Genomic DNA, 12892 nt, shown 5'->3' on the forward strand with positions numbered 1-12892 from the left:
TTCAATGACTAATTCATATAAAAAATTCATCTCCTTAACGAGTACGACACCTTACCAAATATGCATAGCACATAAAAACATGTCAAATCATTTACAGTATTCACAAGAAAATAATTTATTCACTAATCTCTCCTAAATGCCCCCAATGGTGTTAGTGTGAAGAGTTAAAAAAAGAAAAACAAACAAACAAACAAACAAACAAACAAACAAACAAACAAACAAACAAACAAACAAACAAACAAACAAACAAACAAACAAACAAACAAACAAACAAACAAACAAACAAACAAACAAACAAACAAACAAACAAACAAACAAACAAACAAACAAACAAACAAACAAACAAACAAACAAACAAACAAACAAGCGTAACATAAAATGAAAACAAACAAAACGAAAGTTAAAAGAGCCAACATCTGGATTCATTCCTCACAAGTCACGAAATATTCTGATTGCTTTATCAAGCGCAACTGGAAGATTGACTCAATCCAATTTCTTGCTTAGTAAAAATGAGCATGATACCAGTCGTAAATGGTACATGTGAAATGGTACTTGGCTGGTAACCGTATTCTGGTAAGCATAATTTTGTTGTTAGCTTCTTTTCATCTTTAAGCAGCTCCAGAGTCACATGTTGTCTGCTAAGCAGAATTTACTGAGCAGGAAACCAGCCACAAACTTTACAAGTGACATGATAGTTTGGCTGGTAACCTTTTTTTGGTAAGCATCATTTTGTTGTGCTTAGCTACTTTTTGTGCTTAAGCAGATCTAGGAATCAGTAGAAGTTTAATACTTTGCATGTTGGGAGCATAATCAGGTGAGTTTTACTGTAGCACCATGTGTAAAGCTCTTGTGAGTAGTGTTGGGTTCTAAGAAGAACCGGTGGTTGACAACTCAACATTTCGGTCAGTATGCTCTGATCGTCTTCAAAAATTGGATTGAATATCATGAGTTGATGTTACGAACGCTTGATAAACATCACTGTGACTTGAAACAAAATGAAACAAAAACTTTCAACATTCTGTCAATTCTTGAATGAATTGAAGAAGAACCTTCAACAAATTAAAGTAAAAAAAAAAAAAAAAATGAAACCCGGAGCTGTCCACTCATTCTTTTCTCCCATAAAAATAAAAGATGGAAGAAGTTGCAGAAGAAATGGACGCCCGAGGAACAACGAAGACAAGAAAGCTTGTTTTTTATAAATGGACCCGGGGGCATCTTGTATGTCACTTGGGGCGGATCTTCTCGTATAGGAACTGCCCGCTGATTGGCACCACGGCACCGTCGACTGTCTTTAGACTGCGCTTTTTCTGCATGTGAAAGTTATCCAGCACAAAGTTGTAGAATTCTTCTTCGACTTCCCAGATCGGTGAGGCTTGAAAGAACTTGACGGTTTCTTCCGAGGGAGCGAGCTTGTGTGATGTTTTCCGTAGGTGGGACTTTTGACCTGAGGGAGAGTGAGGACCGGAAAAAAGGTGTTATTAGAAACGGAAGAACCTCAAATTTAAAGATACGAGGTCATTTTGAACACAATCGAGTCAACACAATTGATGAATGTTTCTAAATCGAGGAAAATAAATGATGCCATTGATCAAATATTCATGACCCTATGAACAAGGCACTTAAAGGCAGTGGACACTGTTGGTAATTACTCAAAATAATTGTTAGCATAAAAACTTACTTGGTAATGAGTATAATGGGGAGCTATTGATAGTATAAAACATTGTGAGAAACGGCTCCCTTTGAAGTAACATAGTTTTTGAGAAAGAAGTAATTTTCCTCGAATTTGATTTCGAGACCTCAGACTTAGATTTTGAGGTATTGAAATCAAGCATCTGAAAGCGCACAACTTCGTGTGACAAGGGTGTTTCTTCTTTCATCATTATCTCGCAACTTCGACGACCAATTGAGCTCAAATTTTCACAGGTTTGTTATTCTGTGCATATGTTGAGATACACCAAGTGAGAAGACTGGTCTTTGACAATTACCAGTAGTGTCCAGTGCCTTTAGCCTCTCGAACAATATAATGTGGTTTATATATAGATGTAGGATTTTTTTTGATAAACTAGCCAGCCGGACCACTGGGACAGGCGTGGTGTTTTTATCGTGCAATTGGACAGTGGACAACATTTTATGGAGACAATCCTAACCTTTCAGCTGGTTTTATAAGTCAATAAGTGTCTAGCAAACAGCTTCTGTTATTACAGCAGCTTTCACAGATTAGATTGTATCAAATGAAAGCTGACAGGTATAAGGAACTCCAGTCCATTTCAGACATCCACAAATCTCACCTCATGTGGAAAAAATGTGACAACATTCAAAACTGACACATAAAGTATGGACTTGTGGTGAAATGAACGGCCTCCATTCAGAGCAATTAAGCCACCTGTATAAATAAATACTGACCATTGACCGTGGGTTTTCATTTGCTATAAATCTAATTGTAATATAACATATTCATGTAGGCTTTAAAGCCATCGGACACTTTCGGTAAACAGTGTTGCACAAAGGCCCACACTTCGTGTATCACAACTTATATATAAAATAACAAACCTGTGAAAATTTAGGCTCAATCGGTCATCGGTGTCGGGAGAAAATAACGGGAAAACCCACCCTTGTTTCTGCACGTTTCGCCGTGTCATGACATGTGTTTAAAATAAATCTGTAATTCTCGATATCGAGAATTGATAATTGTTTTAATGTTTTCTCAAAAAGTAAAGCATTTCATGGAATAATATTTCAAGAGAAGTCTTTCACCATTACCTTCTGTAAACCCTGTAAGTTATTTGTAAATCTGTGACCTTTTTTTTTTTTTTCTGTTCCGTAAGTGTCCAATGGCTTTAAAGGAATGGGGTTTACACTCCACCCCCATAACGCCACGGGGCATGGAATACGCGCCCCTGTACTCTGTAGCTGCTCTGGAAACTAATAGCCCAATATCATAGAGCTGCTTAAAGCACAGAAACTAGCTAAGCATAAAGACATTTTGCTCAGAGATTCAGGTTACCAGCCAAGATAGCATGTCACATGTACCATCTTGTGCAGTTTTCCTCAGCTGAAAAATTGTTTTCTACTATCATCATCATTAGACCGTGTAAGTTTTATGTAAATTTGTGATCTTAGACAAGTTTTTTTCTTACTAATTCTGTAATGTTCCTTTAAGGGAGTGAGAATGCTGCTTATAAATGGTATCTGACAAACCTGTTCTGAATAATTCCACGGCACCCCTGAACATAGAGGGCAGCGCTGATTCCAACATAATAACAAACTCTTCCATCTCCTCCGTAACCCCTACTAGCATATAATGATTGGCTAAGTTGAATTTGGCTTGCTCTAACGCCCAGCGGCTACCGGGAACCCTGTAAGGAGAACAATAAGTTAATAATGGGGGTCACCAGTGAAAAGGGGAAGAGTACTACGTGCAAAAAGAGGAACGATATCAGGGGTCGATTTCACAAAGATAGCCCTAACGTAGGACTAGTGCTAAGGACTTATAAAAACTTAAGGCTAGTCGTAAGTTAGGAAGAGTAACTTGTCCTAGGACTATTCCTTGGAGTTGTTAAAAACTTAAGGCTAGTCCTAAGTTAGGATGAGTAATTTGTCCTAACTCGAGATAAGAGTAGTCTTAACTCTTCGTGAAACCACCCCTGGTCCTTGGGAAAAAGTAGGCTGTTCTTTTTTTTTTTTTAGGGTTAACCAAAGAGTTATATATAAGAACTAGAGGGCGCACTGGCCTGTATACGCGGCCCGGCATGTGCGCATGCTGCCAATTCCTAAGTTAACAAAAACAGCATCGCACAGCATGTGTTTGTGTGGCCATTTTGTAAGTTGACAAAACAGCATCGCGTAGCATTCAATAAACACAAATTCAAACGTGTACTTCATATTCAACGCGCGTACAGAATGGCGCGCGTGTCTCCTTGCGGTCTCGTCGCGTTTGTGCAAGCAGCATCACCAGTGCGCCCTCTAGTTCTTATATATAACTCTATGGGGTTAACAAATATCGGAAATCAGACTAAAGTAGGAAGAATATCATGACTGCAAAAACTTGTAAACAATGTCTGTAAGGATTTGCTGTAAAGATTTAAAGTTTTCTGACCCGACAAGATATAGACGTGTAGTCTTGAATCTTGGGCAAGTATTATGATCATGTTGTTTTCAAGACTGTGATTGGGTTTTCTTTGTTTAGTTTTTGACTTCAGCATTGATCTAGCCTATAGCTGTCTGCAGTCTGGAGCCAAGACTCACCAGCATTCCTGAGCATGTCCACAGAAGAAGGGTACCTGAATCCACAGCTTCTGCTCCGAGCAATCGTAGCCTCGTCTGGCGACGCACTGATCGAATGTCTGCCATGAGAGACCAAGAAGAGTATCATCGTTACTAATGACTATTGATTTATAATGACAATGGCAGGAATGAGAAATGGGATTGGTTTATGCTGTTACTAGAATAAAGATCACTGGTACTACATAAAGATCACTGGTTCCATAAGTGATGGTTGGGTCGATCCAAGAAGAGTATCATCGTTACTAATGACTATTGATTTATATCGACAATGGCAGAATGAGAAATGGGATTGGTTTACGCTGTTACTAGAACAAAGATCACTGGTACTACATAAAGATCACTGGTTCCATGAGTGCGTTCGATTAGCTTCCCTGGGTCCACCTGGGCTGACCGAGGTGCATATCGACATGTCAAACCAAAAAACCTTTCTCAAAGGCCACCATTTTGTTTGTAAGTCAACAGGACTCTTTCAGGAAGTTTGACACACATTTTCACCCTTAAACCAGCAACTGTGTGAGGCGACTCGGGGAAACTAATTAAATGCACAGCCACCCTACATGAACATCACAGGTTGTATATAAAGATCACTGATATTGCAATTTTCCGACTACAATACACAGTGCTTGGTCCACTCTTGTGTTGTATTGTCAAGATTTGACCGTATAATAAAAGGTCAAACTGTACTAATAAAAGGTCAAACTGTACTGATTAAAAACTAAGTAATCAAAAGAAAGCATATAGGATTTGAGGCATTGCATGGTGAGGTATCAATGTATATTTGGTTTGCGGTAACACCATGTGTGTATCTACTTGCCAGGTAGAGTTTTTCTTAGGGAACTGTCTTCCTATATTCTACTGCCGTGGAGTAGATAATCAGAGGTTCGGGAGACTTCTCAGTTCTGAAAAGAACTGTCCTGCTTTTTAACTATTACCAGGGCAGATGGTATAGAAAATAGACTGGACTACTATTTTAGCTTATAGGATCGTAATTAACTGTACTGCCGCGGAGTCAGATATAAATTGGTCTCAACGTTTTGACTAGCTTACTCTAGTCATCGTCAAGACAAAAGAAAGCAGTTGGTCTACAGTTGATTAATACCCAGGGATGAGAACAGTATCTTTACAGAGACAGTTGGCTGTCCAAAGTCACCCTAAACCCTGGGGTGTCTTTGGACAAAATTTGACCCCCCCCAAGAAAAGTAAGAAAGTTGACGCTATATCACATGCTGTTCTTTAATATTGATGCTATTCAATACAAACATGAACCACAGAATTACAGTGTATACAAAATATTAGGAAAATCGGGTAATATTTGTCCAAAGTTACCCCTTTGAACGGTAATAAAAAAGGCAAATTTGTTGTGAGATTTTCAGATTCTACTGGGAGTTGAGTTGACATGTTTTTTTCTTGTCAAATCAGCATCTCCAGGGCCTAATTTCACAGAGCTGCTTATTACAAGCACAAAAAACTATGCTTACCAAAATAAGGTCACCAGCCAAAGTACCTTGTCACATGTACAATTTGTGACTGGTAACCTGCTAATTTCTGCTAAGCAAGAAAATATCAAGCAATATTTTCTGCTGAAGCTGCTCCATGAAATTGAGCCCAGGGCCCAACTGCATAAACCCAGTAAGCAGAAAAAAACTTGCTAAGCACAGATAAATATTGCCTAGCAGAAACGTGTTACCAGGCAAAATTCCATAAAGTTTACATTGGTGCAACTGGTGTCCACTCTTTTTTGCTCAGCAGAGAAAATTCCTTCATCCAACGGCTTTATGAAATTGAGCCAATAAAAGGTGAATAACCTCAGTACTCAAGAGACTTTAAAATGTTCTGAAATGAAACAAACAACCACCCTAAAACCCTCTCTCTCAAACATAAGAAGCTCCATTCAATCATCTCAAGATTTATAGCCTTTTAAAACCATAATTTCTAAAGGATTTTTATGAGTGTGAAAGGCCATTTAGGTTCGCTGTGTGTGGGATCAGAACATTTTTTGATTTGATTATCGGATGAGGTCGATGACTTGGAATGAATAAAACCGTGACAGATACAACAGAAACAGACAGATGTCTAGTATTTTTCTTGAAGAATAAACAGACTACCTGCACACATACTAAAAAGTAGGCCTGGGTGACTAGTGCGACTAGTGTCGTAGCCGCGACTAATGATTGCTTTGTCAAGTCGCGACTACCGTTTTTCAACTACATGTAATCGACTAATCGTGCCACCACAACTACTTTAAAAATGGTGGCAACTACCTGTTCGGTGAACCAATTGTGTCGATCACGACTACGAAACACAATCAGACATCAGTGACACAAACCTTCAATCCTTTAAGCTTGAGTACTATATTGCACCTGCGGCACACATTGCCACAATGCATCTTGAGAATAAAAGTTTAGTTGTGACCAGTGTCGTAGTCGCGACTATTTGAGGTGCGACTAGTCGAGTAGTAAATTTCACTAGTCGCCCCAGAACTTCAGACTTTTTAAGACCATTTGTAATGCTACCCTGGGCCACATATCATAGAGCTGCTTAAGCACAGAAAGTAGCTAGGCACATTTTGCTTAACAGATTAAGGTTGGACTTGTCCTGCCCACTTCACGTTAGCAATATTTCATTTCTGCCTTGCATGGTTCATGCATTTGTACCAATGAGTCACCACCCACCTAGCAACCTAGCAACTAAACTTGCTTAGCAGATTTTCTACTCGTCAACTTAAAGAGTTCTGGTACTGCATCATCGCAAAAGCTCCCAAGATAGAATGAAATAAATTTGCTAAGCAGATTTTCTACTCATCAAACTTAAAGAGATCTGCATCATCGCAAAAGCTCCCGAGAAAGAAAGAGATTCCATTTCTAGACCGAAATTCTTGGCATTAATGTGTCCAGCCAACTTCATGTCAGCCATATTTCATTTCTGCTTTGCTTGGTTCAGTAATTTGTACCAATGAGTCACCAAACAAAATAAATTTGCTTAGCCCATTTTCTACTCATCAACTTAAAGAGCTTTGGTTCTGCATCATCGCAAAGGCTCCCGAGAAAGAAGGAGATTAGTCCCTTCTAGATCCGACATTCTTGGCATTAATGTGTCCAGCCAACTTCATGTCAGCAATATTTCATTTCTGCTTTGCTTGGTATAGTAATTTGTACCAATGAGTCACCAAACAAAATAAATTTGCTTAGCTCATTTTCTACTCATCAACTTAAAGAGCTTTGGTTCTGCCTCATCGCAAAGGCTCCCAAGGAAGAAAGAGATTAGTCCCTTCTGGATCCGACATTCTTTGCATGGACTTGTCCTGCCAACTTCATGTCACCACTATTTCATTTCTGCTTTGCATGGTTCAGAAATTTGTACCAATGAGTCACCAAGCAAAGTAAATTTGCTTAGCAGATTTTTCTACTCATCAACTTAAAGGAACACGTTGCCTTGGATCGGACGAGTTGGTAAAAACAAAAGCGTTTTTAACCGTTTTTTATATAATGCATATGGTTGAAAAGATGTTTTAAAAGTAGCATACAATGATCCACACAAGTTTGCCTCGAAATTGCGTGGTTTTCCTTCTACTGTGCGAACTATCACCGTCGGCCATTTATGGGAGTCAAAATTTTGACCCCCATAAATGGCCGACGTGTTAGTCGACGAGGTAAAAGGAAAACCACGCAATTTCGAGGCATGTTTGTGTGGATCATTGTATTCTACTTTTACAACATCTTTCTACCCATATGCATTTTATAAAAAACGGTTACAAACGTTTTTCAAAGACCAACTCGACCGATCCAAGGCAACGTGTTCCTTTAAAGAGCTCTGGTTCTACACCACTGCAAAAGCTCCTTGTGAAGTTAGAAACTCAGATATCCTCCTGAGAAAGAAAGAGATTAGTTCCTTCTAGATCCGACATTCTTAGCATGGACTTGTCCTACCCACTTCATGTTCGCAATATTTCATTTCTGCTTTGCATGGTTTAGCTATTTGTACCAATGAGTCCCTGGAGTGATTCGAGAAGGACCATACTACAATCCTTGTGCCTAAATACAGTAAATCAAAACCAGCCCCAGTGCCTGGACTTCCAATCATTTGGGGGGTTATCGCGACTGGTGGCCTCTCAAATCCAACAAACCTAATTTCCTTAAATCCCTCATCATCAGAACCAATTCTGAAATCTTCTGAGGATGCAGTACTTTTTTAAACCTTGCCAAATTACAAATCAAGATCAATATCTCCTGAGGAATCAGGAATATGAATGACAAGAAAAAAAATAAATAAAAAAAGTCAATTCTCAGTTCCCTCGATTCAAGCTCCGAAGACTTACTCAATTAAAACAGATGTGACAGTGAGAAAAAAATACGGAATGAGAAGCACTCCGCTGGATTTTTTGACGGATTTATAATTAAATGGCGCAGCCCCCATGAGATTTCTATCCCATAAAGGGGAAGCATTATACGTAATTATGAAACCATCTTTGCGGAATTATGTCGGGAGTTTTATCTCAGGAGGCCGGAAAAGAGAAACATTACATCCATGTGTGATGCAAGCTCAGCGCCTGACAACGACTTCAGAGAGAGACAATAATCAACTTATGATGATTAATGAACGTTAAAAGCGAGCCATGGTTGCTGCGTTATACCCAGGTCAATTCAAGCTTGTACTTCATGTACTTAGTTTAAATATAAATAAACAACCACCTCAAACGGTGAGTGAGTCAAATACCACAATAAAAATGAAAAACCTTTCTTGGGTTTGGAGTCAAAAAAGTTATGGCGCGCTTAGAGAAATACACAAGTCTGGTCAACACATCTGTAAAAACAAAACAATATTTGATATTTTGTTCATCATTATTAGTCTAGGACTTCTTAGAACAGAATAGTCAATGCTAAAAAAAAATTACACTTAAGAACAAAGTACTGCCTCCAGTGAACCAGCTACATTGTATTTTAAGGTCAAAGTTCTCCAACAACAGCTCAAACAAACAACTTTGCAGTTTAATCAGGACTAAAATTGAAGATCTTGGCCAGCTGCTGGGTATTTTTACTTCTTCTTTTTCATTTGGTTAATTAATGTTTTTTAATAACAACTGATTTTTGTTTCTCAGTTATTTCTTTTGAACCACCTATCCACAAAAAAGGGAAAAAAAAAAAAAAAAAAAGAGGAAATTCTTTTACCATTGACTATTTTATTTTACACCTACATATATTTTGACTAAATAACTTTCTCCGGAGACATCTATAAAAACAATTTTTTTTAAATACACTTTAACATCTCTTATATCTCTGAGAAGTCTCCCGAACCTCCGATTATCTACTCCGCGGCAGTAGAATTTAGCAAGAAAGTTCTCTAAGAACAAACTCTACCTGGCAAGTAGATACACACATTTTGTTACCGCAAACCAAAATATACATTGATACCTCAACACCATGCAATGCCTCAAATCCTATATCTCTATATCGTTGCGGTACCCGCTGCCAAAAAATAGGGTTTGAACTGCCTTTAGCTACCGGGCAACCTCGGTAGTCTAGTTGGTAAGACACTGCTCTAGAATTGCAAGGGTCGTGGGTTCAAATCCCACCCGAGTAACATGCCTGTGATATTTTTTTCACAGGACTCGGGAAAGTACTGAGTATTCAGTGCTAAGACACATCGGTGTATTGGTAAAAACAAAAAAATTATATTCTTTATCCCCGATGCAAGTTTAAAATCTCCGACATCTATATAGTGATGCAACCATCTCAAGATGTTCCTCACTTTCTTCTTACCTCTTTATATGTACTTCCTTGTTGTCTTGCCCGTCTCAGCTTTGGTCGTAAATCGTCTCCGTTTCTTAAGAAGTAGTAGTAAGATACAAGTCTATCTAGAGGTCGACGGATGATGTTAATGTAAAGTGGCTGCTGTGACGATCCGTAGCTACAGATTCAAACAAATTAAAACAAATTGGTTCAAAATTACCAAAACAAATATTGATTGTTCAAAACGAATCTCTACAATGATGGGTCCAAACAATCTTAGAGCTACATTCAGGTTTTGGGGCATTGCATGGTGAGGTTTCAATGTATATTCAGTTTGCAGTAACACCATGCTTTGTAAAACTTTGCTTTGTAGATTTTGTTATTTGAGATCTTGCTTACTATTTATTCTACTGCCACGGAGTAGATTTTGGAATTTGGTAGACTACTTTGTTCTGAAAAGAACTGTCCTGCTTATTAACCTCTACCTGGGGAAGGTAGGACATCAGAGGGGACTTTCGCATTAGTTTAACGAGGGAACTTCTCATTTTTAACTCCACTGCCGAAGAGTGAGTTCTTAATTAGTCTAGCTACAAATTTTAATTGTTACAAACAATCTCTTCAAAAGATAATTGTTCCAATTAATCAATGCAAATAACTATTGGTTCCACTGATCCAAACAAATATTAATTGGTTCCAAACAATAACAAATATATAGACGATTCCAATTGATCAGTACATATATCCATTGGGTTCCAATTAAAACCGACTAACATAAATATTGAGTGGTTCTTGGTTTCACAAATTTTAAAACACTTACATCTTTTTGTATACCACATTAGTTCAAAGTGAAATGTTTCTCAATTTTGTTAAACCATCAAAAGCCGCTGTAGGCATCTGACCAAGGTTTGTATCACCATTAATTATAAGAGTGATTAACCAAACGATACCTTCCCTTTAAACCTTGGAAACAAAACCAGGCAATTTCATTGAGGTATGATGAGACTAATGAAAGATTAATAGACAAAAAAAGCTATCTTGAGAGAGCACATGGTATACAGATCAACCCGTATTTATCATGACTCATTGACACAGTCATTGCGCACCAGAAAACAAAGACTTGAACAAATTGAGGGTAAGAGGAGTCACCCTTCTATTTTTTTGTTGAGCTGATGACAACAAGCTCCAAAGGATGCCAGTCTATCAGACCAAACCCTCGTTGATCAAAGCTTAATGATGCAGAAAGCATCTGGTCTTCTCTGTGTCCGTCACACACAGGATCGGGACGACGGCATATGGAGGAGACGTGGTGGAAATTGATACTTCATGGCTATTAAATGACGGTAAATGTAATTTTGACCCATGGGCAAATTCCGGTAACATGATTTTACTATCATAATGTTATGACGGGACAAATAACTTTCAATGATGGCTGTCAGAAGGAGACAGTGAGTAAACAGAAGTTGAACAGGATATGGGGGAAAGGGGAGAAGGGTCAATAATGAACTGTCAGTTAAAGGGAAGGTACACGTTTGGTAATTGTCAAAGACCAGTCTTCTCACTTGGTGTATCCCATCATAACCATAAAATAACAAGTCTGTGAAAATTTGGGCTCAATTGGTCATCAAAGTTGCGAGAAATTGATGAAAGAAAAAAACACTCTTGTCGAACGAATTTGTGTGCTTTCAGGTAGGAATACAAGACTTCTAGCTAGAAGTCTTTTATTATTTTTAGTGAGAAACTACTTCTTTCTCAAAAACTACTTTACTTCAGAGGGAGTCGTTTCTCACCATGTTTTATACTATCGACAGCTCTCCATTACTCATTACCAAGTAAGTTTTTATGATAATATTTGTTTTGAGTAATTACCAAACGTGTACCTTCCCTTTAAAGAGAGTCAGTGAAAAACATGTCAAAGAGAGTCAATGAGTAAAATGAGGCCCACTTTCATGGTTCTGCTTAGTGGCGAATCTGCGCTTACAGTCACCATTCTCTGCTAACTGTGCAAGCGCCAAATGTATCCGCTAGCTGTGTAAGCGAAGAATGCCTAGTAACGTGGATTCTGAACGCGCACAAGCAAAAATTCCCTGCTTATCTGTGAAATACGCTTGACGTAAGCGCGGATACCAGACAAAGATGGTATGTGATATGATAGTTTTGCTGGTAACCATATTATGGTAAGCATAATTTTGTTGTGCTAAGGTGCTTAAGGAACTCTATGAACTGGGCCTATGCGGATGTTAACTCCCTTACCTTCCAAAATCTATAAATGCTAAGTGGCCATGGTAAAAAGCTGGTTTCTTTGCTGTCCAACTAGTGACGTTGTGAACAAATTTCATCTGCAACAAAATAGAAAGGAAAAACAAAGACATTATATTATCCTTTTTTTGGGGGGGTGGGTGTATGTAAGAGCGCCAACCCGTTAAAACCGAGGACTACAACAAAAGGGATCTGAGTGTTTTGATGAAGCAAGGACATTCTCACTTCACTTTTGTGTACAAAACCTAGGCAGATGTTGCTAAAAACTAAGTCCAAAGATTTGGGAGAATGAGAAGCCTTTGGTCTACAGGATTGACGTCACAATACAACGCCCCCCCCCCCCCCCCCCACCCCCACAAGATCATTCTTTGTTCAACCTGGACCATTCTTTAGAAATGGGAATAATAGAACATTACTTTTGTTTTTACCCATACACGTATACTGTGTGTTAGCAATGTTAACTCAGTACTTTCCCCGAGTCCTGTGAAAAAAATATCACAGGCATATTACTCGGGTGGGATTCGAACCAACGACCCTTGCAATTCCCCGATGCAAATTTAACATCTTTTATAAATCGTTGCGGAAACCGCTGCCAAAACTGATTCAAACTGCCTCTAGCTACCGGG

General features: G+C 38.6%; 1 protein-coding gene across 1 annotated transcript in view; it reads right to left on the reverse strand.

The window, feature by feature from the left end:
- Nucleotides 1-330: 330 nt before the first annotated feature.
- Nucleotides 331-12892, reverse strand: part of LOC139948084 (heparan sulfate 2-O-sulfotransferase 1-like) — an 86463-nt gene continuing 73901 nt past the window's right edge. The window contains exons 4-8 of the mRNA XM_071946114.1: nt 12261-12346; nt 10041-10188; nt 4246-4343; nt 3199-3356; nt 331-1444 (exon numbers count right to left, since the gene is read on the reverse strand). Of these exons, the coding sequence (XP_071802215.1) occupies nt 1224-1444; nt 3199-3356; nt 4246-4343; nt 10041-10188; nt 12261-12346 (711 nt within the window). The 3' untranslated portion in view covers nt 331-1223. The remainder of the gene's footprint in view (nt 1445-3198; nt 3357-4245; nt 4344-10040; nt 10189-12260; nt 12347-12892) is intronic.

This window comes from Asterias amurensis, chromosome 15 (genome assembly GCF_032118995.1).
Source record: "Asterias amurensis chromosome 15, ASM3211899v1".
Lineage (NCBI taxonomy): Eukaryota > Metazoa > Echinodermata > Asteroidea > Forcipulatida > Asteriidae > Asterias > Asterias amurensis.